This window comes from Filicampus tigris, chromosome 5, assembly GCF_054856515.1.
Source record: "Filicampus tigris isolate MCC_2025a chromosome 5, RoL_Ftig_1.0, whole genome shotgun sequence".
Classification (NCBI taxonomy): domain Eukaryota; kingdom Metazoa; phylum Chordata; class Actinopteri; order Syngnathiformes; family Syngnathidae; genus Filicampus; species Filicampus tigris.
Window position 1 is genome coordinate 10,732,027 of NC_141221.1, and position 27,149 is coordinate 10,759,175.

The window sequence follows — 27,149 nt, forward strand, 5'->3', positions numbered from 1 at the left end:
GACAGTTGAAGACAGTTAATTAAAGACTATAATGTGAGTGAAACCGAGTCTGAATGGTTGTTTGTCTGTCTGTTTTGATGAGCCCTACAATTGCCTGGTGACCTCTCACCCACCTGTGACTTCACTGAGGACAAGAGTACAGAAAACGGATGGCTGGACCTAACTGCTTCAATTTGTTTCTTTACATCTTCATGAAGAATTGTTGCCAGTGGAACTTTCATAAATTTCCATTGCACTAGCCTTTATCTTTAAACCAAGCCCACCATCTAGAGGAGTAAAAAATATCACAATTGCTTCATGAAGCTTCATTTTTTCATCACTACCTGTTGGCATGGTATTTATTGGCATAAAGTGATAATTTTGCAGTGGTCCCAGATGATTTTCAGACCTGTATATGAGGAAAAGGAGGAAGGATAACACTGGTCAACAATTTTTTGAATCACAGATGCAATAAACTTTTCCCTATGATATTTTTTTTTGCACTGATTCCAAATCCGCCGTGGGTTTTTTTCTCTAGCACATCATATTTTAATAATAAAACATGTAAAATAGTAATATGTTTACTAATATTGAATTAATGAATTAAGGATAAGCTCGGCAACCGATGTTTTTTTTTTTCCTGAAATGTCAGATATAAATTACAATGCATGGGAAAAGTTTAAAAACAAATGAAAATCTAAAAAAGACAAAAGTTTTTGAAATCAGAATACATTTATGGATACATAGACAATTCTGATTAGAATGTGCTATTGACCACTCTGTGTCTGGCAATCTGCACAATGTGATCTTCTCTCACATTTCAGTGATTAAAGAAATTATTTTTACTCAATAAAAATAATTTATTTTATTTTCGAAAGGCCTTTTCTCCACCGCGAGTTAAGTGAGCTTTTGATTTGAAAGTTGCCACAGGAAACAGTTGATAATCAGCGCTAACTTTAGGAGTGAGCAGATTCTGATGGATGAACGGTAAAAAAGTTTTGGAGCGCGGACTGGAGCCATCAAGCGCGGAGCTCGAGAATAACAGGTGATGTTTGTCCTTTTCTCGTTTCTATTGTATAGTTTTCTCCTTATTTATTTATTTTTTGGACCTTGTAAGACTTAATTTCTTCACTAATGTTCGGTAAAGTTTGGGCTTTGTGGCCTTTGTCGCCTCCTGAGGCTGGAAAGTCGCACTGGAAGATGAACGAACTTTCCTTTTGCGTTTCCAAGTTTTTTGGGGTTTTTTTAACCACCACTTAACTGTTTTCTATTTTTCGGTTAGTTCACCGAATACTTTTAAGCGTTTTGCCACGTACTTTGACCGGTCATTTCATTAGGTACACCTGCACGAGCCAATGGCAATTACAAATAGGTCTGACATTTTGATGCCGCTGCACATAAAATTTAAATTAAACCATTGACAATCTTGAAGACTTTAAGTTTATTTCTGACAAAAGGCAGAACAATCACTCTGCAATAGAGAAGTAAAGTCCAAAATAAAATACAAGCAACTCTATACGTTTAGCATTCACTTGTAATAAATTTAAAAAAGTGCAAATACAATGATAAACAATCTACTAATAAAAATAACAACTCCCAGAGTTTTAGAGTTTGTTCAAAATAAATGAAAATAAAATAAAGGTTCTACTGTTAATTGTTTAAGTATGACTGTATGAAGTTGGAAAATAGGGCTTGGCAATATAGCTTAAAAAAATCATCACAATATAAGTATTTCATATCAACTGATATTGATAAATATATATATTTTATATATACAGTATATATATTAAAATTGACAAGAGCTCCCTCCCATTTGCATACAGGAGGTGCAGAGTTGTATTCCGTCTTACTGCAAGTGTTGTGTGAAGCTGTTAGTTGACGAGAGAGAGGAGCACAGTTGAAGTCGCCAATGACAGTATGAGGTCACCGGGATCATAAATGTCTATGGTAGGGATACTGAAATCGCACGTAACTAACCTATTCCAAAAACCACTGTGATTCATAAGTTACGGCGTCCCTCAGGGCTGTGTCCTAGGGCCTTGTGCTATTTTCTTTTAACACTGAATTCATCAACCGTGATTTATCCTTCTGTGACTTGTCCCATCACTACGTTCCACTCTACCTCGTCTCAAAAGAAAGGAATGCATCCATGCGTGTCCCCAAGACAATATCATATTTGATATGCCTTACAGCTTTTAATGAACATTGCTAGTTTCCGAACCCTGGCTCACATCAGGAGCTAAAAATAACGACTGCTCATAGCGGAGCGTCTTCTCTGCATGCAGGATTTTTTCCCCCTGCTTCACCAGTCAATGTGTCCCTCCCCTCTCACGGAGACATACTTGACTGAATGTGTCTGTTTCTTCACGCTTCATTTGGGATTGGCGGTTAGAAAACATGGAATGTTCCATTCCCTCTCCCGTTTTCTCTGTTCTTCCGCTGCCCAGCCACTTCCCACTTCCGGCTTCACTTGTCCCCTGCAACGGGCGACCTCATCTCCCCTCGACCACACTATGCTGGTGGACGGAGCGCAGGGTTCATTCCTCCAGCCGGGCCTTTGGTTGCTGCCGCTCTTGCCCATTAAAAGCCTGCCCCCTCCCGGTGTCGCCTCCTGCAGTTTTCTGGGTCAGGGGGAGGAATTCCCTAGGATTGCTCTCATTGTCAGTCAGCTACTATGCAGCTTCAGTATTCACGTCAGGCTGACATTCATTGTCACTGCTTCTTAGACTGAAAGCAGTACTCGTCATCCAAAAAAAAATCGCACAGGCAAAGTTCTTAAAAAATAGTTTCACTTTCTTAACGGTATTCAAGTATAAAGAGAAGCCGCTTCTGCTGAAGTTTGAAAAGTAATGTTGACTGCAGTCGTAATGCTGTAATGTCTTTTCCGTTCTATTAAGAGCAGGTTGGTACTTTCAAATATATTCAGGAACAAGTTCAACTTGGTTATATAATCTCTCTTTCAAACCTATGGCTACTCGAAACATTGTTATGCCTCTGTTATCTTCTCGGCCGTAAGAGGACATATCAGATTAAAACGACTTGCGAATGTGATCTCTGCGCTTGTGTCATGAGTGAATGTGCACAGACCTGCAGGTTGCCTCGGGCTCTTCCACGCATGCCTGGGACGCTGCATTCTTTTGCTTTTATTGTGTCGCTCAAGCAGGATGTCATTGGTGTGTTTTGTCGGCTTTTGAGTCATTTACAAGGTGGCTGCACTCACTGGATTTCACCAAGGTCTCAGATGAAAGGTAACGCTGCATCATTAGTAGAAGGAAGCCATATAAGTTTAGGGTTATTTGAAAAGGCTTAAGGAGTTTATTGTTCTTGGGCTTGTCTTTTTTTTTTGTGTGGGCTTAAGTTTGTGGCTTTGCTTTTTTGTATCATGTTCCACTAATAGCGCATTAGTTGTAATTACATCCGGGAGCTGTATTAATGTTTTGTTCATGAATACTTTTGGATTGGCACAGTCAATTGGGTATCATTATTTACCAATAGTTGCTTCACAACTACTTTGCCACCATTGCTCAATGCGACACTCGTGGAAACAGAAGCTCAGAACAATCAGAAATATAGACTCCCATCCGTTTGGAAGAAACACTAAACAACAATTAACTGATGAATTGATTGTTAATTTCCCCTGTTGTCAATCCATCAAATTGACTCATATGCAAATCCCACTTGACACAAGATGCTGACAATGTGGCAAGTTTTGGTACACCATCAAGTGCTGGTTGAATTCTAAGTTTTACGACCTTCTCTGTATTATAAACAGCGCCGTCTTAGAATGACAAGAATTTACATTTTACATTCAACAGTGTTTCCAGAACCGAGCATTATTATTAATTGTGAAGGCTGAATCTTTGATACAGTTTTTGTATTGCATCTTATTAGATTGTGATACAAATGTCTTTATATACTGTATATAAACTTCATGCTGATTAAATAATCAATTAAACTGCGTAAATGTAAACCTACATCTTGGTCTCACACACTATTTTGTTCTGTTCAAAATATATACATTTCCGTTCAATAATAAATAGTCTGAGTAGGGATCATTACTCAGGCTGTGAAGCAGTGTTGTTGGTCAACTCTTTCCTCCACTATATTTTTCCACGTCTTTTGTCTCATGTTTTGTAGGGAGCCCACGCTGGGAGACAATGGTGCCTGTCTAGATCTTGACAATTGTCTTTATTCATGAACGGGAGTCAGAAGAGAAAGGGCAGTAGTGGTGAGATAGGGGGATGGGGGAGTGGAAGCTTCACGAAGTTGTCGCCACAGTCAACTGACATTTTGGTGTTATTTCCATCTGCCGCTGTAAATACAATGTGTCAGCAGATCCTTAAAGCGGAAGTCAACCTTAACATATTTTTTTCAAGAATCTGTTCTATGCAGGCACACTGGTTAAAACAAGGCATTCTGGTAAATATTGTGTTTGTGGAATAAGAGTTAATCCTCCCGTTTTTAGAGGGGGCGGCCATTTTGTCACTTCTGTCGACTGATAATGACATCACAGTTGCTCAGGGCTCAGGTAACAACCAATCACAGCTCATCTGTTTTCTGAAGCTGAGCCATGATTAGTCGTTACCTGAGCCCCGAGCGTCTGTGATGTCATTTTCAGTCGACAGAAGTGACAAAATGGCCGCTACCTGATATGGCTAAAAATGGGTGGATTTTGCTGCTTAAATCAGAATTCCCGTGTTTCAACTTTGGGTCTACATAGAAGATATTCTTGAAAAAAATATGTATGTTTGGATTGACTTCCCCTTAAAACAATCTTAAAGGTGATTTTTCTGAAAGGAATTATCCTAAGAAATGGCACTTCATCCTGAAATCGTGAAATTTCACGTTAACTAAGTGATACTGGTGTCAGGAGCCATTTTTTGTTACTCACTGGATGAAGAGTGTCATGTAAAAAAAAAAACATTTGATGGATTTCTTAGTTGTATATCTTCTTATAAATGATTTATACGTTATTTATCCATTGAAAGCCCTTTTTCTTGTCTTGTTTTCGTTTCATAGTTTGAGCTGTCGGAAATATGTCAAAGTCACTGTTCTGCTGGTTTCTTTTCACAAAAAGCTGTTCTTCTCCACTTTTTGGTTAGAAATGGGCATTTTTTGTGAAATTGCGTATTACTAAAAGACGGAAAAAGCTAGGAACAAACTTATTTTCTGGTGAAAGAAGAGAGTCGAGTCTTCCTTTTGATTGGTTCGGTTCTTATTGTCTATATTGTCACAGAACACATAGATTGGTGGATGTTGAAAAAAAAAGGCTGGCAATATGGAGAACTCTGCTGGCAGTGAAAAAGTGAAAGCTGCAGATAGCCTGTAAATTGTGGTGAAACATGGTGACTGGCATGTAAATGGATGGCTATGGTTAACTTTGAATCCTGCCAAGCTATGTGTGGGCACCACTTTGCCCACTGAGGCAAGTAGTTGTAAAGCTCTCCCTCTCCTACTGAGTAAAAGAGAAAGAAAGTGGGTGAAAGGTTGCGGAAAGGGGTGTCTGTGTGTGTTCATTTATTAGGAAAAATACTTGAGGTGGTGGCAGATCCGATTTTTGAGTACAAAGTAAATAGTTTTAATTAAAATGTTTTGACCTCCCTCAGTGTTGTCCTCTTCCATTCAGTCGGAATGTGAGCAATATAAAGTGACATGGAAAAACAGTGGTGGGTGTGGAGGAGGGGTCGTGGCCCGATCCTCCCCCTCACCCTATCTCGCTACCAAATGTTCACGAGTGTACGTCGGGTGACGCTCTCCTCACGTCGGATAGAAAAGTGGTGCGACGTGGATGAGGGGAGGAGGGGATTTGGGGGTGACTGGTTTCATTATTACTTTCTGGTGTTGCTCCAGTTTGTTTTTTAGTCGATGTGCAGTGCCAAGTGTGTGTCCCAGCATGACTCACTCTTTTCACCTAGTTTCTCACAGAGGCTGGATGCAGTTCAGGTTTGTGGAATAGGTGTATTTCCCCTTCCTGCCTCCGTAAAATGGAATGCATAAAAAAACCCTTTAATTTTATTGTTTGAAACTCTGGGATTAATTATACAAAAAAGATGAGTCACTTATCAAGCATGAATTCACTTGAAATTATTGTTTGAATTTAATTTGGAAACTTTGTATAATGCATATGCAATCATTTATTTATTATGTAGAATTTACAGGAACTGCTTACTAAAAACTTAATAGTATATCTTGCAGCATAAACTGCCATAGAATTATTTTGATTACTCTGATATACAGTTTTTACCACATTTTTCCCCCTTCAGTTTAACATACCAGCACATTGTGCTGCTCCTTTTGGTGTGCGCATCTTTGCCACCTGGGGGCAGTATAACACAGACATACAGATACACTATACATGGAGCCGGCCTCAGAGCCAAAAAAAGCTGCAGTAATAGTAGTCGTTTTTTTTGCAAGAGGATAATAAATACATGCCTGTGAATATTGTTATATTATCTGTCGAGCAACACATGCTCCGCTGTTTGTGTTTAAATATCCGTTGTTTAAATTGTTATAATACTGTGACCAGAGCTGGGCATTCCGCCTATGTGACGGACAGGTCCGTCTATCCGCCTATGACGGACGCCCATTTTGTAGGCGATAAACGATGGACTAAAAAAAAAAACAAATAATAGACGGCTTAAGCATAGGCGGAAGCGCATTTTTTTAGTCTATGTAATCGACTTTGGTCTATGGCCGCAATGTAGCTTCCATGGCCACGATGAGGCTTCTGTTTCCCGTTGGCGGCGGCTAGGCTTTTTTTGGGTCCTTAAAGGAGATGTATTTAGTCCGGCGGCGGTGAAGCTTCCATGTCACGGCGAGTCTTTCGTTTCAAATTTCGCTCAGTGGGAGGGCGGTGAACTTTGTAGACGGAAATGCTAACGGAAGCCTGTTTAAAACGATAGTCGGACCGACGTATAGGCGATTACTATTTGGTCCGGTTGGACAAAAAGGCAGATAGATGGAAGGTGGAAGGGTACCCACGTTGTGAAAGGCGATAAACGGCCCGGGAATTTCTTGTAAAATGCCCAGCTCTGACTGTGACACCAATGCTATCCGTTAGCCCATCTATATATTGCGTTTCCTAATATGTGTTAGCATTAAGCTAGCAGACATTAAGGCAAAGCTACAGTATGTATATTTCAAATGTGAGGAGCAATAAAGAGCTTGAAACCTCTTTTTCAAAAATTATTTTGGTGAACTAAATGTACTTTTCTCTCTATCATTCAGCTATGAATTTCCAGGAATGGTTACAGTTACTTCGATCCAACATGGGACTTAAAATTTCCGAATCAGATCAGGCTGGGGACCGGAGTCTGCTGTCCCTGCCTTCATCCTTCTCGCTGTCCTCTCTGTCTTCGTTGTCCCTGCTGGGTATAGGAGCCCTCGCCTCACTCACCGCATACTGGCTTGTGACCCGTCCGCGGCCCATGCGACCTCCCTGCGACCTTCAGGCCCAATCTGTAGCCGTCAATGTGTGTTAGTGGCCGCGTACGAGGCTCTCCTCTGTGTTGCTGTCGGAACTTACTGTCGTCATGTTTTGCTGCAGGGGGATCCCAGCTGCAGGCGATCAGCTCTCCTTCAAGATGACTCGCTGCTGGAGTTCTACCACGACGACACCAAGACGGCTTACGACATGTTCCAGAGAGGCCTGAAGATTGCAGGTGGAACATTGAACATTAGAATCAAGTCATTATTGTACAATATTGCTGTACAGTCATGTCAAAAAAAGGCCAACTTTTTTAGTCAGTATCTACTTTTTATGAAACTGGAATTGACATTTACTAATTGTCCTTATTTACCATGTTGGGTTCATTGAAGACTCTAAATGCGGATGTTTGTTTGTCTCTATGTGCCATGTCATTGACTGCTGACCAGTCCAGGGTGTACCCCGCCTCTCGCTCCAAGTCAGCTGAGACAGGCTCCAGTTCTGTTTGGGCGTAGCTCAATTTCCCATACCTTGCGTCACGGTCTTCCCTAGATTGCAAACATGTTTAGGCTGAATCATCTGCAGTCTGTACGAAGTTGCAGTCAAGTAGTGCACTACATTCTGTCTCCATTTCTTCAAGACACGATGAATCAATAACCAATCTGCCTATCTCTATTTGAGCCTGCAGTATCATTCTGCAGCAGCCACATTTACAAAATTAAATCAGTTTTGATTAAGCCCAGCAGGTCATTGCGGTAATCTGAATAAAGGACATTGGGACATATTGAAATATTTATCAGAGCTGATATATTGATTATAAGTTCACCAGTGAACCATCGATCTGTACCCTCAGAGCCGCTTCAATTTAATTGCCGAAGAAAAAAACCCATAGGAACCAATGGGATCGTTTGGGGCTGGGCAGGAGTGTTCAACTGTATTATCGGTATTATCTCAGCAATGGCACTCCCGGAAATCAAGATTACAATCGTTGACATACGGTACACATGGACAGTGAACACACACCTGTTAAAATAGTACACATCCCTCTTAAAATAACACACAATACAAAAATATGACCAATAGCCTGAACAAGCCAGTGGACAAAAACACATCTGTCCAGGGGGAAATATTCAAAAAGGTGGCTGGTAACTGGCTCGAATAACCAATAACAGTATATGGACTTGTGTGTTACTTCTTAGGTAATGCACCATGCCTTGGCTTCAGGGAGCCAGGCCAACCCTACCAGTGGATATCCTACACTGAGGTGCGACACATTTGTCTGTACTTGTAAATTGAACCCCACATTCTTGTTGTCATTGTTGTGCACAACCTGTTGATCCACTTGTTCTTGGACCCATCAGGTGGCCGAACGAGCACAGGTGCTGGGTTCTGGTCTGCTGGCTCGAGGCTGCAAGCCCAACCCAGAGCAATTTGTTGGCATATTTGCACAGAACAGACCAGAGGTACAGAATGTTTGCATGCCAGCTGTTATTTATAGGGGGCATGATTGTCTCAAATTATTTGGCAATAACAACCAGAAGACTCGCGCCTGGTGTAATCTGATGTCACGTGACCGGACCAAAAATAGATAAATACAATATTGTAAAACCTACAATTATCATAGACTTTCCATTTACATCAATGTACATCATTGTGGTACAAGATCATAATAAATGCCTGCTAGTAATTAAAAAACAAATGCCGTTCTTCAGCAGATGCATTATCTAGTTAAAGACAAACAGATGCCTATCTTTTTCCTGATTGGGAAAAAACTGGTAGTGTAATTACTCGAGACAAAGGGAGCAACCGCAATTGAACTGTAATTGCAAACTAAAACAGCAGCACCTAATGAAAGGAAGTACAAATGATGCATGCATTTGTGAATTATTAATTCCCATATTAATGTATTGACTCTTCCATACATATTGATTTTTCTTTTTTTTATCTTTTTTTTTTGATTTGATTGTTTTATATTTATATTATATGATTGTCATGCAAATATATACTGTAATGACTTTACTTATTATGTTAGATATGGACTATCTATCTATGACATATTCTTTCTTATGTCAAGATTTTGGCTTACATTGCCGCCCTAGGAAGGGAACTCTGTCATATACCAACGACCCACTGTACATTGCTATTTAAAACATATGGTAATTGTCTTTTAATGCCAAAATTCAGGATGATTAACTGCCAAGTTGTCTTTAAAAAACTATACTGTGACATCATAACACTGTACGTCTACCGGGGTCCACTACAAATCACGTCCAGGAAGCCCAGAATGATGCTCTAAAGTTCATTTTGACAGTTTCTTTGTGTCCTTGTGCATCTACGTTAATAAATCAATATGTTCAGAGAAGAGACTGCAGGCAGTCACTGTGTGTCTTTAGACAGCTATTACTCATTCAAGTCATCTGCTGGAATCGTCATTTCTATTGTACCCAACAGGCAAGACCATTTTCACAGACTAAAAAGGGCAAAACTATTATTTGCTCTATTTCAACTATGAGATTAGCTCCAAAACCATAATTATAATTTCCCCGAGTGTCTTTGTTTGGTTTGGCTGACATTTTCCTTCACTTTGAAAGCGTTATCTAACTGACTGAGCGAGGAAGGCCATGTGAGTGTAAAAGTGCTTCTTTGTCTCCCTCTGTTGGCGGCAGTGGATCATTACAGAGCTGGCCTGCTACACTTACTCCATGGCCCTGGTTCCTCTGTACGAGACACTGGGGCTGGAGGCCATGGTCCATATTCTGAACCTTGGTAAGACGTCCTGTGTATATATATTAAAAAAAAAACCCCACAAGATCAGACTGATATAAATATATTTGTAATAGATACTGTAGATCGATAGAACTCACAGTTGTGCTTGTGTGGCGTTGGGCTTTAGCGGAGATCTCCCTGGTGGTGTGCGACCGGGAGGAGAAGGCCGTCTCACTGTTGGAGAATAAGGAGAAGGGCGTCACTCCCAAACTCTGCTGTCTGGTTCTCTTTGACGACTTCAGCGAAGCCTTTGCCGAGCGGGCGACCTGTTGCCAGGTGGAGGTTCTCAAACTGACACAGCTCATGGTGAGCAGCCAGTGTACACTCAATTGTTGTTCCATTCATCATCATCATCATCAGCTGATTCTCCTTGTGCATATTGTAGGATCTGGGAAGGCAGAACCTCAAAGAGCCTTTGGTGAGTTTTCATATGTTAAAATAATTTCACTCTGACACAATTCCATGTGTTAGGCCCAAAAGTGGCAATACTGTAGACAGAAAATGCTTTTGATGGTGTTTTTTTTTTTTAGGTTACACTGGAGCTGCTGTGATTGTTTTGTATTGTTAGTCTGTCATTGTATTCCATGTCTACTTGTTGTCTTGGTCGGGACACTCTTGTAAAGCAGCCATTCACAATGAGGGTTAAAGCGGAAGTCAACCCAAACATATTTTTTTCAAGAATATGTTCAATGCAGGCCCACTAGTTGAAACAAGGTATTCTGATAAATATTGCGTTTGCGGAATAAGAGTTAATCCACCCGTTTTTAGTCATGTCTGGAAGCGGCCATTTTGTCTCTTCTGTCAACTGAAAATGACATCACAGTGTCTCAGGGCTCAGGTAATGACCAATCACAGCTGACCTGTTTTCTGAAGCTGGGCCATGATTGGTCGTTATCTGAGCCCTGAGCAACTGTGATGTCATTTTCAGTCGATAGAAGTGACAAAATGGCCGACCCCTGAGATGGCTAAAAGCGGGTGGATTTTGCTGCTTTATTCCTCAACTAGCGGGCCTGCACAGAAATATATTCTGGAAAAAAAATACATTTTGGGTTGACTTCCTCTTTAAATAAAAACAAAAAAAATACTGTATACAACTATACATACATCCGGTTTATGATGTGTCTGTGTTCCTGCAGCAGCGATATGACTGGAATTTTAACTAAGTCGGAACGTGCCGTAGTCTCTCACACAAGTTTAGACGGGAACACTTTGAGGACATAAATATAAAACAATCAAATGGAAATACAGGAAGTATGGCGCTAACTGAGCATTCCTTCTTGTTCCATGTGACAAGAGGTATTCCACTGTGACAGCTAGTTGCGTGTCATTCGTAACCCCACAAGCCAGGGGAAGGAGGAGGAGGAGGAGGAGGCGGCTTCACCTTGCCTTACTCCCTTATTGGAAAGGTCATTAACCCTCGAACACTAACGTTAAAATTAGTAACACCATCACTAACGTCGGGTACATTTAACCTGACGTAATATTCTGGATAAAATACAGTTTTCATCAATTTATGTAAAATTACAACACTGTATGCCAAATTGGAAGTTGTCTTCTTTAATTTCCCAATACAAAATATCACATTAAAAAAATTGCGCGGGTGGAAATCACCCTACGTTAGTGTTCTAGGGTACAAAGCTGAACATCATCAAAACGTCCGAATGCTATTTAGACAGGTTGGACAAATGTTTTGCTTTTTCAGTACATTTCTAATGCCCGCGATCATTGTACAATTTAGAATTTGACCATCATTTGTGTAAAAAAAAAAAAAAAATGTAAATCACCTCTCCCAAAAATCTTACAGATCTCACTATACGTACAGGCACTAAATCAGAATTAGGGCATTACGATCAGCAGTGTGAATTCCCGCGTAATGCTTCAGCAGTTAGTGGAGGTGGTCTGATATTGATATTCTTTTATTCCCTTGCGCTTTAGCCCCCCCAGCCTCAAGATCTGGCCGTGGTTTGCTTCACCAGTGGAACCACAGGTACCTCCTAATCATCCCCTGCTCATATCACTGCAGCGGTGCCCACAGTCGGCGTCTTTTACGACCCACGCTGCACAGCTCCCAAAGCGTCCGGGACGCTCCACTAATGTCTTTGTTTGTTTATGTGCAGGCAAGCCTAAGGGAGCCATGATCACCCACGGCAACATCGCCTCGAACACTTCCTCTGTCATTAAGATCCTGGAGGTCTGTCTTCCTTCCCGCCTCCTCCCACAGCATCTCTTCATGTCTGCTTTGTGTCTGTCCCCCCTTTATTTCCTCCCTGCTGTGTTTAATGGTATGATTAACTGAGTGTTTGATTGGCCCTGTGGCTGCGAGCTGCTTAAACTAATTGGCTCCTTATAGTCTGCTTTCTAAATGCTGGAGGGAAAAAAAAACCCCCCAAAAAAAACATACAAGATGTTTGATTGCCTCTGAGGCTTCATGTCTCCCCGGAGAACTGAAACATTTCTCCCGTTATTTTCCCTCTGCCAGGGTTCCTTTGTCATCCGACAAGAAGATGTTTCCATTTCCTACCTGCCGCTGGCACACATGTTTGAGCGGATGATCCAGGTGGGCTCATTGCAAGACTGCTAATCAATCAATTGATTGTTAATTAATTGTGTCTCAAAGCAGTTGAGATTCAAAAGCGTTGTTTATTCGTTCAGTTTGCTGTTGACGTCCGGGAGGATAAGCTATCACTGTAAGGGACATCTTCAATGTGTGTGAAAAAGTTTCAGTAGTGTGTGAGAGAACATTTCAGTAGTGTGTGTTGGAGTGCGTGATTGAGTAGCGAGTATGAGAGCATTTCGGCAGTGTGTATTTGAGCGTATCAGTAGTGTGTGACAGTGTTTCAGTTAAGTGTATGAGCAAAAAAAAAAAAAAAAAAATCAATAGTGAGTGTGAGCATTTCTGTAAATTATGAGTGAAAAGAAATGTGTATTGGTTGAACTTTTCTGAGTGTAGGCGGAAAAAAAAATATCAGAGCTTTTAAGTAGTCAGTGTGCGTGTTTCAGTCGTTAGCGTGAGAGCGTTTCAGGGGCGTAAATGAGTTTCTTAGTAGTGTGCGTGAGAACGTTTAGTTATGTAATGTATGTATAGGGGCGAAAAAATTTCAGTAGTTGTGTGAGAGGGTTTAGTAAAGTGTGAGAGATTTTCATTGGTGTGTATGAGAGTTTTTCAATAGTTTATCTGAGAGTGTTTTGTAGTTGGTGTGAGTTTATTTTAATAAAGACTACCAGCAAATTGGGGGACCGTATTATACATGAAGTAGAGACAAAAAAGGTTTTTCGGTTGGGATTTTGCAGGGAAATATTATATTAGGGGGCGTCTTAAACTCTGGAAATTATGGTAATCGATTACGGTAATCAATTTTGCGCCAAAATAGTGGTCAAATGCCCATTCGTACTCAGGGTCTTTCTTTCGTTTCTTTGATCCGATATCTAAATGAAGGCTATGCCCATGTCAGGTGTCCATGTTCTGTCACGGAGCTCGAGTGGGCTTCTACCAAGGGGACATTTCCCTCCTGATGGACGACATCAAAACACTCAAGCCCACCTTCTTCCCCGTCGTGCCCCGTGTGCTGAACCGCATCTACGACAAGGTCCGCTTGACAGAACGGCGTCCGTCGTCCACCAGATTGCCAGTTGCGTTTATTCTTTTTTTTCAAGTCCGCTCCCTGTTCAGATCCTGCGCTCGGTGACGTCTCCGCTGAGGCGAGCTTTGCTTCACTACGCCGTCAGGAGGAAGCAGGCCGAGCTCAGCAGCGGCGTCGTACGCAACAACAGTCTTTGGGACAAACTGGTCTTCAACAGGATTCAGGTCAGTGCGGCAACATCTGCAGTATTTTCAATTTGTCCATTTTCTATGCTGCTTTATCATAATTCGGATTGCGGTGAGCTAGATCAGGTTTATAAAAGTTGGGGATTTTTCGTCTTGTTTTGACTATTTTTTTTTTTAATTCAGTTAGTTTTAATTAATTTTTAGAAGGGTTTATTCATTTTGATTAGTCTTTCTTTTGTAAAAAAAAAAAAAAGTTTAATTTCAGTTTAGTTTTTATTAGTTTTAGTATTAGTTTTTTTTTTTAACATGGAGTAGTTGCCAAGTGCAAGATTTACAAAAAGGGCACAAAGTATTGTCTAATAAAGTAAATGAAACTACAATTCTCAAATGACTGTTGGACCTTCCTTCTTCTGCATTTCCAAAATAAATACATTGAACTCATTCACTGCCACTGACAAATGTACTTGTCTTTTCACAGTCGAGCCATTCATTCCCAGTAACTCATTTATATTTTTTTCCACATTTTTTCAAACGTTAGGGTAAAAAAATAGTCTGAAAATGTCTGGCAGTGAATGAGTTCAAATAAACGCCAAAATGCTCATACATGATATTAATTGACAGAGATGAAAAAGAAGGTTGTTTTCGCTATAGTTATAGCTAGTTATATAAACATCAGATATAGCTTCATTTACTTTTTATTTTTTAAAAAGTTGTTTGGTTTTTATTTAATTTCATTAATGGAAATGTTTTATTTTTTTAAATTTTTTTTTTTAAGTTTTCGTGGCTAGAGTCTATTGCAGCTGACTGGGCAAGCCGCAATGTACTCCAAAGATGCTAAGCTAACCTCTTGAAGCAAACTTTGCCAGTTCGGCACTAAAAATCTGTCATAGCTCGATGATGTTAACTTCAGAAATAAAGCTAACAATGGTTTCGATCCATCTTTAAGCATATATTTTCCTGACAAAATGTGCTCCGAGAGAGCACGAAGCAGCTTGCACTGAGTCCACCATGTTGTATGAGAAGTTAGTAGGAGAAGCCGAGCTCTTCTAGCGAGCGGTGCCAAAAGCAAGCGCAGCATATTGCGCCCGTGGGAGTGTAGTGGAGACGCGCGTACGCTGGCAACTGAGCGTTTTGGCTCGGCGGAGGTCGATGGAAAAAATATGGTCTGGCTTGCTGTTGAAGTGGGATTTTGTTCGGGTTATTGTTGGTTAAAAAAAAAAAAAAAGTCACATATCTTGCTTGTCTTGCTTGTGTTCCAGGCCAACTTTGGAGGAAACCTGCGCTTTGCCCTGACCGCATCAGCGCCCATTTGCCCCACGGTGCTCTCTTTCCTCCGAGCCACGATGGGATGTCTTATTTTTGAAGGCTACGGCCAGACAGAGTGCACGGCGGGATGCACCTTCTCCATGCCGGGAGACTGGACCGCAGGTTAGGAAGGGGACGAAACCATTGTTCCGATGGGGTGGGCATTTCAACCCAATTGATGAAACAATATGGTCCAACTGTCAAAACAAATCTTTGGCATGATCAAGGTTATAATAGTTTGGGATTTTTCATTATAGTTAAGTTTTTATTTCATTTTGACTTTAGTTTTTTTATATTCATTTAATTTTAATGAGCTTTTACAGCAGATTTGTACATTTTATGTACATAAATGCTTTTAGTATTTAGTATTTGACTTTTTAATATATATATGGAGTGTTTGTCAATTGCAAGATTGAAAAAAGGTCATTTATTAATTGTGTAGTAAAGTAACTACAATTCTCAAACAACTGTTTGAAATTCCTTTTGCCGTCAATACATAAATAAAATGAAAATGAATGAATGAACCGCATGATATTTTTACTATAAAATTATAGTTAGTGTTAGAAACGTAAAATGCAGTTTCAGTTAGTTAGCGTTTTTGTTAAAAGCACTCTATTTCATTTTGTTAACGAAAATGTTTTTTTCAATTGTAGTTTTTGTTATTCCTTCAGATAAGTATAACCTTGGACACTATATAGCTCTCTACAAATGTACATGATTTTATAGTCTAACAAAGTGATTCCCATCCAATGATCTTTGTTCCTCTATGCCAGCGATTTGACGTGACAGGCAGAGTAATTCTATGTTTTTTCACTCGATGGAAGAAAGTACATACAGTACTGTAATTGACCCTTTTATTTCTATTTATTTTATTTATTTTCACGGACGTACGGTTTCCTTTCCTGTTGACACATTTAGTGTTTGCTTGTCAGGGCACGTTGGCGCTCCTCTGCCCTGTGCTACAGTCAAGCTGGTGGACATCCCTGACATGAACTACTTTGCAAAGAATGGAGAGGGAGAGGTAAGATGATAACTTGTATTAGTGCATATAAAAAGTCGTCACACCCCTGTTCAAATGCCAGGTTTTTCTGGAAAAAAAAAAAAAAAAAAAAAAGAGCTCTGAAAAGAGAGATGAGGCATTTCAAAGCTTGTTCCACCATTAACGTTACAGATGACTGTACAATTCAATTCAAAAATGTTTGAAAAAACGTAATCTTGAGGGAAAATAACAATAAACTGAAGTACTGTGGTTTAACAGAAATAATTGAGTTTGGAAAAAAAGTTTTGAAACAATTTATCTTGGTTCCATTTTGGATATCACAAACATTTGTAGCGGGGTGCGTCGACTTTTTTTTTTTGGTATCCACTGTACAAAATGGCACCGCTTGCTGATCCTCCCTAAGGATTCTTGTGCTGTTCTAATTGTCAGATCTGTATCCGCGGTCCCAGCGTGTTCCGAGGCTACCTGAAGGACCCCGAAAGGACGGCAGAAGCTTTGGACAGTGATGGCTGGCTGCACAGCGGAGACGTGGGCCAGTGGCTTCCAGTAAGTGTGCATCGAAAACTCAAGACGTCAATTTTGTTTCCTCTCTTTGTAGCTTTGGTCTGTCGTTTGTAGGAATAAAAACACTTGCTGTTTTGTACCATCAGAACGGGACGCTGCGCATCATTGACAGGAAGAAGCACATCTTCAAGCTGTCGCAGGGAGAGTACATCGCTCCGGAGAAGATCGAAAACGTGTACACGCGCAGCACGCCTGTACTGCAGGTCTTTGTGCATGGAGATAGTTTAGAGGTATGCTACACATCTGATCATGGAAGCCTGGAACGTTGTTCGGAACTTAAGACCTCAAATTGAATCTGCAAAGTTGTTTTGAGTAACAGTATTGACTTTAATTTAATCCCACTTCAAATATGAAGCATAAAGTGGACATTTATGGCGATTTTAATCATTCAGCCATGGTTCAGATCGATTCATTTTTTACGCACGGTTATGATGTGACGTCCATCTTAAGTGGCGTCTCCATGAAATGGGATAAAAAAGCCTCGCCCCATAATTTCCCTCAAATACCGCATTTCTATCTCCTACAGAATCGCTTCACTGTAGAAATGCCTGGACCACATTTACTTCCGTAAACACTACGTCGTGAGTGACATCATCTCTTCTTCTGCGGGTCACTTTGGAGATGCATGTTAAAAAAAAAAACAATTCTGATTTTAAAAAAAAAAAACAAATTGCACATTAAGACCTGCGGTGTGAACCTTGCCTAAGGTGCCCACAGGGAATATTTGTCCGTAAAAAATAATATTGTAGACAAATTTTGTTGCTAATCTTTGGCATATCTTTGGTGAATTTTGAAGAAAAAAAAAATCTGATTTGTACTGTTCAGACTGATTTATTTGGGGGGGCAAAATTTATGATTTAACAGTTGTTTTTGAAGGTCTCCAAAGGGTGCAAAATACAGTAAGAATATGTAAGAGTTACAAAAACAACTAAAAACTATTTGTGTTGCAAAACAAAAACAAAAAAAATTACAATAAAGAAAAATGAACAAAATACACAACAGCAGTGTTAATTGTAAGGTTGTTGCTTGTGTTTCCCTGCGGTCAGTCTTACCTGGTAGGCATTGTTGTCCCTGACCGTGAGGTTTTTGTGACCTGGGCTAAGGAGCGAGGATTTGTGGACACATATGAAGAACTGTGTCAAACACCTGTAAGTAAAAGATGAAAAATTGTGCACATTTTGTCAGACTTTTTGCAAAAAAATATCAATAACCGTCTTTCTCACAGGATGTAAAGAAGGCAGTGTTGGAGGACATGAGAGCGATTGGGAAGGAGGCGGGCCTCAAATCCTTTGAACAAGTGAGGAATCAATCACCTGGTTTAAGCTGAAGGTCCACCCACCCACAAACACAATGCAGTGCATTCCTGTGTTGTGACTTTAAATGGCGTGGCCTAAATGACTTGCGTGTTTCAGTATACTGACAGCTAATTCCCAACTTTCATTATTTAAAGGTTCATAACTGCATCACTGGCGCTAGTTTATTCAGCCTGTCTACGGTGTTTTGCATTTTGTTTTAGCATTAAGGTAGCTGACTTTGGTAAGGAAAGGAAAAGTTATCAATGTGTACTGACTTGCCCTTGCATCACATTTCAGGTGAAAGACCTCCACTTGCACCCCGAGATGTTCAGCGTGGCCAACGGCCTCCTCACGCCCACGCTGAAGAGCCGACGTGCCGACATCCGCCGGCTGTTCCAGGAGCAGATAGCCAACATGTACGTCAAGACGGCTGTGTAAAAAAAAAGACGAAATGGCGACACACTGGAAACATAGTGCAAGTGCCGAAAAATACATGTTTGACTTCACTAGTTCACACACGTCTGTTCAAAATTTAGCGTGTACGTTGTTATCTAAGTGGACCAAAAGCGTTATTCCGCTGCTGGTGTTGTACTTACAAAATGGCAAAGTTATTGGTAACGTTCAGAGACGCATTGCATTAATTGATGGTTTTTTTTCCCCAAGTTTATCCAAGTCTCACTTGTAACATGTCGTCCTCCTTCCTTTGATATGCATTTCCCCCAATTTGGTTTTATAAACCTCATGTGATCCGTTGAAATCATGCGACAGTGACGTATGCGTTTGTAAATACGGTTTTGCTTCTAATGAGTGAACACTACTGACTCGTTTAGTTCAATAAACAGCAAATAAAAATGAGATTTTCACTTAATTTGTCTTTATTTTCAAAGGACACTCATGAGTCAAACGCAGTAAAAGGACAAACGAGAAAAAAAGAGAAAAGTCAGTTCTCATTGATCATTTATTTTCTTATTGTAGGCAAAATAAAATGCTACTGATCTGTCACGGAACATATCACGTTTACAGATGGTAAAAGTATTTACTCACTGGTGTAAAAATAAATAAAAAAAAAAGACTTAATTGTTTAACAGGTGTATTAAGATCACACTGAAAACAAAAATGTAAAAACACAAGAAAAAAGCAGTAGTGACACTTGAGTAAAGTTGTATTTTTTTAAGTCAATGGTGAGTAAAAAATAGATTTACAATAAAAAAAGAAAATTAGTAAGATGACTTCATTTATCCTGACATTAAAATCAGTTTTCAAGTAATGATTTTTACAACAAAATAACACCACAGGTAAAATCTCATGTTAAGAAATGGTTATTTATCCATGAAAAAAAATCTTACAACAAAAGTTTATTGTAGGATTATGATGAATTTGGAAGATGAGAAATAAGCAGTAACGTTAAGATAAATCCAATATTGCAATAAAACAGTTTTCAGATTAAAAAAAATGTGTCATGTTTCAACTTTATACTTGTGTTTTTGATATCTTATACTTCTAGTATTTTGTTTTCTTCTCAGTGTGGCCCTACTACTCTGAAAAATTATAAAGTTTCATTCACTAGAAACACCTTCATTAATCAATAGTTAGCTTAAGTTAAAATGGACAACACAATAAGTCAAAGACAAGGCAATTGTATGACACTATATGTTAAAGTAAGAGCACCCAGTGTGCATCTGTGACCTCTGACCCTTCTTAGCAGAGTTAAGTGTTATCAGTGTATAGCAAAGACAGTATTGGATGCTTTGGGAACAAATATTTTTCCCCACTAGAGGGAGCACTTGGCTTAATTTTGACTGAGCCCAACTGTTCAGTCTGTTCACTTCCTCATGTAACTTATTGCATTTTGCTGCTTCATGCACCACGTTGATGATGTCAGTCAACGAGTGGCGATATAACATCATGTGGGGGGTTAATAAATGTCTAAAAGTCTCGACAAGAAAAGTGATTGTATCTGATTATCATGATAAAAAAAAACCCTAACATCAAATAGTGGAAAATTGCAGACACCTTGCATACAAAAACACATTTTTGGAATAATTAAAGTTACTGTTATATTGTACTACAATTGATGTCAAGTGATCCGGATTTTAAAACAAAATCATTATTACAGGACAGGGTGGATCGCAACAATATGGAGTAATAAGTGAGGTGCTGTTGTTTTGGGTAGTAACAGCTGGAATGACCAGTTAGTTGACCAAACAGCAGTCTGTATGAGAGCAATAGCAATTTATGATTTCATTATCATAAATATACTTTTATATAAAATGATTACACTACTACACACGTGTTCATCTGAATGACTGTTTACTTATACTGTTGCTAACCAATATAGTAGCACCTAACCGGTGATTCAAATGGTTGGTATGAATATATATCATTATACTTTCTACATGGATTGCAAAGTTACGGGAATGTTCAAAGTTGTAAAGCAAGAGTTCAAACACTTGAACGGAACTTTTAAAAATTGATGAAATGTATTTTATCATAATCCAGACTAAGGCAACCTGATTTTCCTTTATTCACATTGAATGACTGAATGATTTCTGACAAAAAAAATTATGAATTTTTATGATATTTGAATATGAATATGAAATTTACTGTGGATTTTCAACGTACCTTTCTGAATGACTATACTCGTTAGGTTCTGCTGTTTTGGTGAGTAACAGACTTCAAAAAAAGCTAAGCCGCCTTTATCTCAAATTACGTCACTAATTGGGGCACAGCGTCTATTAAAGGGACGGCCACCGTTCGAGGAAAGCGGTAGTAGCGTTGGCTGATGGCTTTATTAATGTGGCATCCGCTAAAACAAGTAGTGGGAAGGACTAACCCATTAAGGCCCCAGCGGCGCATCCCAAATGCGTCCGCCGTCTCAGTCATCGGCCACGATGGAGAGAGCGCGCAGCTCATTGAGCTTGGCCTCACTCTCCCTCTGCCGCTGCTCGTCAGTTAGGCCCGCCTGGTCGATCTGATCCGTCAGCTCGCTGAAGACCTTGTACATTTCCGTGAAATACACCACCTGCCGAGAGAGGAATAGTCACTGCCTACGCACAGTTCAGTTGTATTTCACGTGGAAGTTCAATAGATTTGCATTCCATCTTAAAGAATTACAATATTTGTTTAAAAAAAAAAAGAATTCTTGGTGAATTTTTTTTATTTAGCTTTGTTGTATGATATATTTCTTTAGGCCAATACTAATTCCAATATTTGGCAAAAAAGAAAAAAAAATCTGTTAACCGATTTATTGGCCGATTCTTAAAAAAACAAAAAATAAATAAAAAATAAAATATATACTGTACTAGGGACTCAGCTCCTCTCCAAGCTCAGTACGGCAGTGAAACTAGTTGTTCTTCACGGAGGATAGAGAATATATCCCTGTGAGTATTGTTAGATCAAATGCCTACATGAGTCTTCAATGAACCTAACACCGTACGTGTTTGGAGAATGTGGGAGGAAGCCGGAGTACTTGGAGAAAACTAGCGCAGGCATGTGGAGAACATGACAACTCCGCATAGGAGGGCCTGAGATGAGATTCAAATCCAAAAACCCAGAACTGTGGGACAGATGTGCTAACCACTAGTGCACTGTACTATACAAAAATCGCTAATTTGGCTCTGATGTCTCTTTGTCTCATAACCCAAAATTTCATCTGCTAATTTTTGTTAAAAAAAATAGTTCACATTTAGGAAAAAAAAAAGTTGATTACCAATAGGTTGTTCGTTATTAAGTGAAATGTGTTACATCCTCATGTATTCATGCTTATTCTTTAACGAAGCAAAATGTTTAATTATTTTACTTTTATCCAAATTCTTGAGTAGTCAATAGAATTTTCAGGAGGCTATCTGAATACCAAAATATGTGATAGCTGCAGCCCTAATGCATAGTCTTGCTAGCGTTGCTAAAACAACACATTTAACCGGGCCTCAAATTTTAGAGCAGTACTGTAAATTCCCAGCTTGTGCTCATAATGCACATGTGTCGGAAACAAAGACAATCACGAGGGAAATGGACAAAGAATCATCTTCTGTATTGCTTTTTTTTTTTTTCTCTTAACTGAATCCACATGCCGCAGAAGAATGCAAGACGTGTCAATTGATCGGCATGCGTACAGGTGGACGGGTCGGACCTGAGCGTCCCAACAAGCGTCCCGTGGCAGCAAACAAAGGCGGCCTTTGTGCCTGCGCCGGCGCTGCTGGGAGAGGCAGAGCGCAGAGCGGGCTGTCGGAGAAGGGAGTGGAGGTCCAAACCGAAGGAGGTCCACTGGCCACCCACGTGCGCTCGCCTGCGTATGTGCGTAACCGCTCATTCATGGGACTCAAATGGTCAATTACATTTCCTCCGGAGTGACCGCGTCACTCATCCGAAGCACGTCTTTCATAGCGCAACTTTTTGGGAATGGAGCAAATTGAAAGATTCAATTGTGTCCGCCCTGCAAGTTCAAAGCACAGATTGAGCTAATCTCGTTTGCTAATCAGGAGCGTGCCACGGAGGAAATGACACGGCCGGGGGGTGGGGGGGGTGGGGGGGTGGCTCCGGAGTGGGGGATGGGGTGATGCTAAAGAGAGAAGCTTCAGGTTTGGGGCCGAGCCGGAGCCAGACAGATGAGGCCTTCCCGAGTCGAACGCCGCAGTGTGGGCCGCCAATGGGTGGGGGTGGGGGGGGTTAATCGCATTACGAAGGAGACGCGCCACCAGGCGTACACGCTCACTTACTTAACTGCTGATCAGGGGGCGTGACGACGAGTCAGGCGTAACTAACCTGCGCCCGAATGAGAGACTCGAAGCTGGGCTGGAAGTAGTCGATGCGGCTGTGGTAGAACTTGGGCATCTCGTCCAGCAGCTGCTTGTTCTTGGCCTCAAAGTCTTCCCTGACCGGTCGCAGCTCCTCTCTGGCCTGCGGGGACGCCACAAGATGTTGTCATTTGCCGTAGAACGTGTGGCTGTTGTGTGACGCCTTTTTTTTTTTTTTTTTTTTTTTTTTTTAACGAGATCGAGATCATTGAACGTTGAGAGATTGGCAGACTGAGGACAATTCTACCAAAAAGAGGCTTCAACCTTTTTATCGGCACTCCGAATTGAAGTTATCAAACCAAACAAACAGTTTGTATTGAACCAAACCACATAACTTTGCCATACAAAATCCACTAGCTTAATGCTAAAACACAATGCAAAACACCATAGACAGGCTAATAAAAAAGTAGCACAGAGGTTGCGGCACTTCAAACTTTAAAAAGCTTGTACTTGACAGCGACACATGCAGACACAGCATACAATACCCAGAGGCATATATTCTTTAGCTTCTGCAAAAAAAAAAAAAATCGACCAATATTATATCAGCAAGTTGCAAAGGTCTTCTCCGTTTCATCGTCAAATCTATATTATGTCTGCATGTCTTACACTGACTCTGGGGGCGAAGGTATTTCCATCAGCAAGAGCAGTTCAATGCTCAATCATGATCAGGGGATGTCGTTTATATGCTGTCAGCTAAGCATGGGAAGCCCTTTGAGACTTTCCTGTGATTAAGGGCTATAGAAATAAATTTAACTTGACTAAAATGCCCACTGAATTATCATGATGCACAAACTCTTTCATTCTTTTTAATTCTCTTATTACTGTACGTTTCAATCAAGTAACAGTGCTATTTTCCTTCATTAAAAAAAAGCAACATGTTAAGAGATTTTTGTGCAGGGGTTTCGGGGACAAGTCTGGGTCTATTCAAGGCACCAATTGTATTTAACTTTTTGGTTTTGTACAATAACACCAGTCTGTGATGTGCTTTAATAACTACATCATTATAAAAAGTTGTTATCCCCCCCCTCCCCAAAAGGCGACAGTATCAGTTGATATCGGACAGCCGCGTTATGGAAAATATAGTTCATTGTCAGCAAAGTCAGCATCACCAGCGAGGCGTCACTGGCTTTTTTGCAGAGAAAGATATTTGCCTAATTCCCACGGAGAAGAGCTGCAAAAAAGGCTGTAATCACGACCACAGTGAGGAGGAGTGGGTAATGTGGGCAGACTTGGCTGTGAGTGGACTCCAGCACCACCAAGCCATGTGTGTGTGTGTGTGTGCGTGTGTGTGAATGTATTAGTGGGTAGTCAGTCTACTGTCGACACCCAACGCACGATGAATATGCGAGAGGGTGAGACTTGTTATGAAGCGGAGAGAAAGAGACGGTATATTTAAAATGGAGCATATTGTCGTTGTTGTTTTGTTTTTTTTATGGCGCTGCGTTATGATGGTATGGTTTCTTCACCCCAGCGAGTTGATTCGAAAATGAAACGGCATCCGCGTGTTTTTGTTCGGATCGTCTCTTTAAGTGCATGGGGATTCAAAGGGCAGGCGCGCAGGGGCCTCTTCAAGTCTTTGTTCCCCTGACGGTGCTTTTCTCAATGTGTGTGGGTGGATCTCCACGTGAGGATGTGTTAGCGGCAATAGCTTAGGCAACGCTATCCGTGAATGCGCGCGCTTCGGTAATGGCCCCCGTCCGCGCGCGCGCGCGCGTGTGTGTGTGTGTGTCTCCAATTCTCAATTACGTGCCTGTAGATGTGCAGCGGTGGCTTTTTGAAAACTTGAGAGCTCGCGAGCTCGCGTGGGTGAAGGAGCGCGCATGCACTGTACGGGCATGTGCTCGACTATTTTTGTTCACATCCAGTCAACGTTTTGTGACTTTTGCCACTCCGCTCCTCTGCGGGCAGGGGGCGCCATCGAGCGGAGCGCGCTCTCACCGTACCTGGTGCAGTTTGACCATCACGGGCCCGGTTTTCTCTTTCTCCTCGTACTTCTCCACTTTGGACTGCAAGCGCTTGTAGTCCTGCAGGGTCTGCTCGCGACGTTTCACGGCCATGTTGAGGCTCGGGAAGACGGCGCTGTACCTGGGAAAACATCGGCGTGAGACACAGCGCACTCGCAATAAATCTGAAAAACTAGCGCTGCGTAAAATATGCAGATGAGAACTTCGTATTGCAAACAACGTTGATAAAAGTCATTATGAATAAATAACATTCCCCGTCGAGGTACTTGTCAAACCCCGGAGGACAGCTTTGCATTAGGCTTCCTCTATTATCTGATTATTGTAGTTCAAAAAGGCATGACACTCTTCATTTTGAGACAATTATCACCCTTTCTAATGAAAGTATATTCTTACTCCGAGAATCTTAGTCTTGGGTACTAAAAATAGGAGAAGACTCAACTGTAACTTAGCAACAGAGTCGGGAGCTTCATCGCGGGACTTGTTGCGCTGCTTATGGTGTTGCTTTTGAATGGGAGGCGCTAACATTGCACACAATAGCATTTATTGTACTTGCAATGTGAGTAACATGGATGTTGTCAAATGTGATATTACTTTCTGTATGACCATTCGTGGAAGCAGTAAAAGGCCTCCCATTATGAAACACTGCAGTTACATTCGTTTATGGACAATTATGCAGATGAGAAAAAAAACAAGATGACATTTCCTCAGAGTGGCCGCCACTGTAAAAGACACCATGCCTCAATTAATCGCCATGCACGTTGTCACCTCAAGCAAATGATGCCTCTCCTCAAATAATCACATCCTTTTCGCCTGCACCCGATTGCTATATGTAGAATATAAAATCTTTATGAATGAATTACAGAATATCGGCACCATTGTTTTCCAGAGCAAAAACAGATGTTTGCAAATATCTTAGTTTGAAATAAAACAACACAGATTCAGTCTGCTTTGATTAAGGACTAATGGGATGTCTGTAACGCGGAAACACCATTTATGTAAAAATGAGAAAATTGAAAAAAAAAATGGACATACGTGTTTTTTACCGGACGGCGCACCTGAATATAAGTTGCAGCACCAGTCAAACTATGACAAAAAGTGTGACTTGTAGTTAGGAAAATACAGAAATAACAGTTTCATATTAAATAATGAATAACAAAAAAATTGATACACAGAAAAGTCCTTATCAAAAATATTAGTGTAGGAGTGTAAAAGTGACAGTAAATAGGGCACAAAATGATTCACGGAGGTGTCTACAATAGGTGAGTCACTGACCAAAACGTACAAATAATGGTTTTTTTTTGGTATTTATTTTTTGAATGACTCATTTAAAGCATTTTCTCAGCCGAACTCTCACTCTGCTACAGAAGATCATAATGCGCTGCCCGTGGTGTTATTAGCCGCTCAACGTGTGGGCTTCCTGATTGACGTTTCCTCTCTGCGCGCCAGCTCTCGCCCCTGATGCGGGGAACCACCATCAACCGGCGATTGCGAAATTACTAGTCTATCTCCTTTACACATCTTACAGTAGGGCGAGTAAAAAGTGACGTGCGCCCGCGCTCGGTTTCAGACAAGCGGGGATTGTTTCCGACAGGAAGTGGCGCAAGGAGTGGCCTTTGGAGTGACATCACGGAGCTCGGCCCGGCCCGGCCCAGCCCCGCGGCCCACGCTCCGACACTATTTATAAACAACCACTTTGACCCAGTTCATGGCGGGGCTTGATGTTGATCCTCAAGTCTACTATCTGTGCTCCAGTGTGCACATGCTTGCAGTGCCAGGGCATTATGTAACTGCCCTCCAGGCATGACGGCTCCCCTACAATAGGCGATTTATGACACAGCAAGGAAAACTGATCTGACACCACGCTAAGGCTCAGCGTATTCTCACGTGCGCGCAACACCTGTCAGCAAAGGGCAATTTTGTCATGACACACCACGCTGCCCGTTGTTCTCCTTCATTCGTCAGCATGTAAAAAGAGTTTCAAGTGCCCTCTCGCTTGGATGCTAACGTGACGTCTCACTGCTACATTCGAGGCTCTGTGTGACTCAGCTGTATAGAACGGGGGTGTGCAAACTATTTCTCACAAGGGCCGCCTATAGTAAAAGTCAACGATGCAAGGGCCGCTTTGACATTTTTCACTTTTGATTTACTAAACAAGATTTGTAGATAGAGACATGATGTACAGTATAGTACAGTACCACGTTTAAGTTTGGACAAACATTTTCTCATTCAAAAGCACTAGAAGGAGTGTCGAATTTTTTTAACTGGTAGTGTATAGCCACTTAAAAAATTGC

General features: G+C 40.9%; 2 protein-coding genes across 8 annotated transcripts in view; one reads left to right on the plus strand and one right to left on the minus strand.

The window, feature by feature from the left end:
• Positions 1–928: 928 nt before the first annotated feature.
• On the plus strand, positions 929–18,964 carry acsl2 (acyl-CoA synthetase long chain family member 2). 4 transcript variants are annotated; one of them, XM_086032061.1, is made up of 20 exons: positions 929–1,024; positions 7,207–7,451; positions 7,526–7,640; positions 8,605–8,669; positions 8,767–8,868; positions 10,072–10,171; positions 10,299–10,477; positions 10,557–10,589; positions 12,107–12,158; positions 12,289–12,362; positions 12,651–12,728; positions 13,624–13,758; positions 13,842–13,976; positions 15,197–15,365; positions 16,175–16,263; positions 16,672–16,788; positions 16,893–17,036; positions 17,853–17,954; positions 18,032–18,103; positions 18,399–18,964. In XM_086032061.1, exons 2-20 carry the CDS (start codon positions 7,209–7,211, stop codon positions 18,537–18,539), a joined length of 2,145 nt encoding a protein of 714 aa, XP_085888187.1. In that variant the 5' UTR covers positions 929–1,024; positions 7,207–7,208; the 3' UTR covers positions 18,540–18,964. The 4 variants fall into 4 exon arrangements, with proteins under 4 accessions (XP_085888187.1, XP_085888188.1, XP_085888189.1 ...); XM_086032062.1 differs by having other exon boundaries at positions 939–1,024; positions 7,357–7,451; XM_086032060.1 differs by lacking the exon at positions 929–1,024 and adding an exon at positions 3,122–3,227.
• Positions 6,023–27,149, minus strand: part of bin3 (bridging integrator 3) — a 47,151-nt gene continuing 26,024 nt past the window's right edge. For 2 of the 4 annotated variants that reach the window (XM_086032066.1, XM_086032067.1), the window contains 3 exons: positions 24,838–24,979; positions 22,863–22,997; positions 19,046–21,123 (listed from right to left, as the gene is read on the minus strand). In XM_086032066.1, coding sequence (XP_085888192.1) covers positions 20,977–21,123; positions 22,863–22,997; positions 24,838–24,979 — 424 coding nt within the window. In that variant the 3' untranslated portion in view covers positions 19,046–20,976. Of the gene's footprint in view, positions 7,438–7,504; positions 7,628–7,778; positions 7,954–10,104; positions 10,182–10,269; positions 10,346–17,858; positions 17,953–18,376; positions 18,532–19,045; positions 21,124–22,862; positions 22,998–24,837; positions 24,980–27,149 lie in introns of those variants that run through there. The other 2 variants (XR_015086980.1, XR_015086979.1) reach the window with 2 other exon arrangements.

What these genes read in the sequence shown, in the direction of transcription:
- acsl2 (XM_086032060.1), top strand. An exon ending in CTTCACCAGTGGAACCACAG is followed by an intron (nt 12,159 to 12,288) that starts GTACCTCCTAAT and finishes GTTTATGTGCAG; the next exon opens with GCAAGCCTAAGGGAGCCATG. An exon ending in TGGTCTTCAACAGGATTCAG is followed by an intron (nt 13,977 to 15,196) that starts GTCAGTGCGGCA and finishes CTTGTGTTCCAG; the next exon opens with GCCAACTTTGGAGGAAACCT.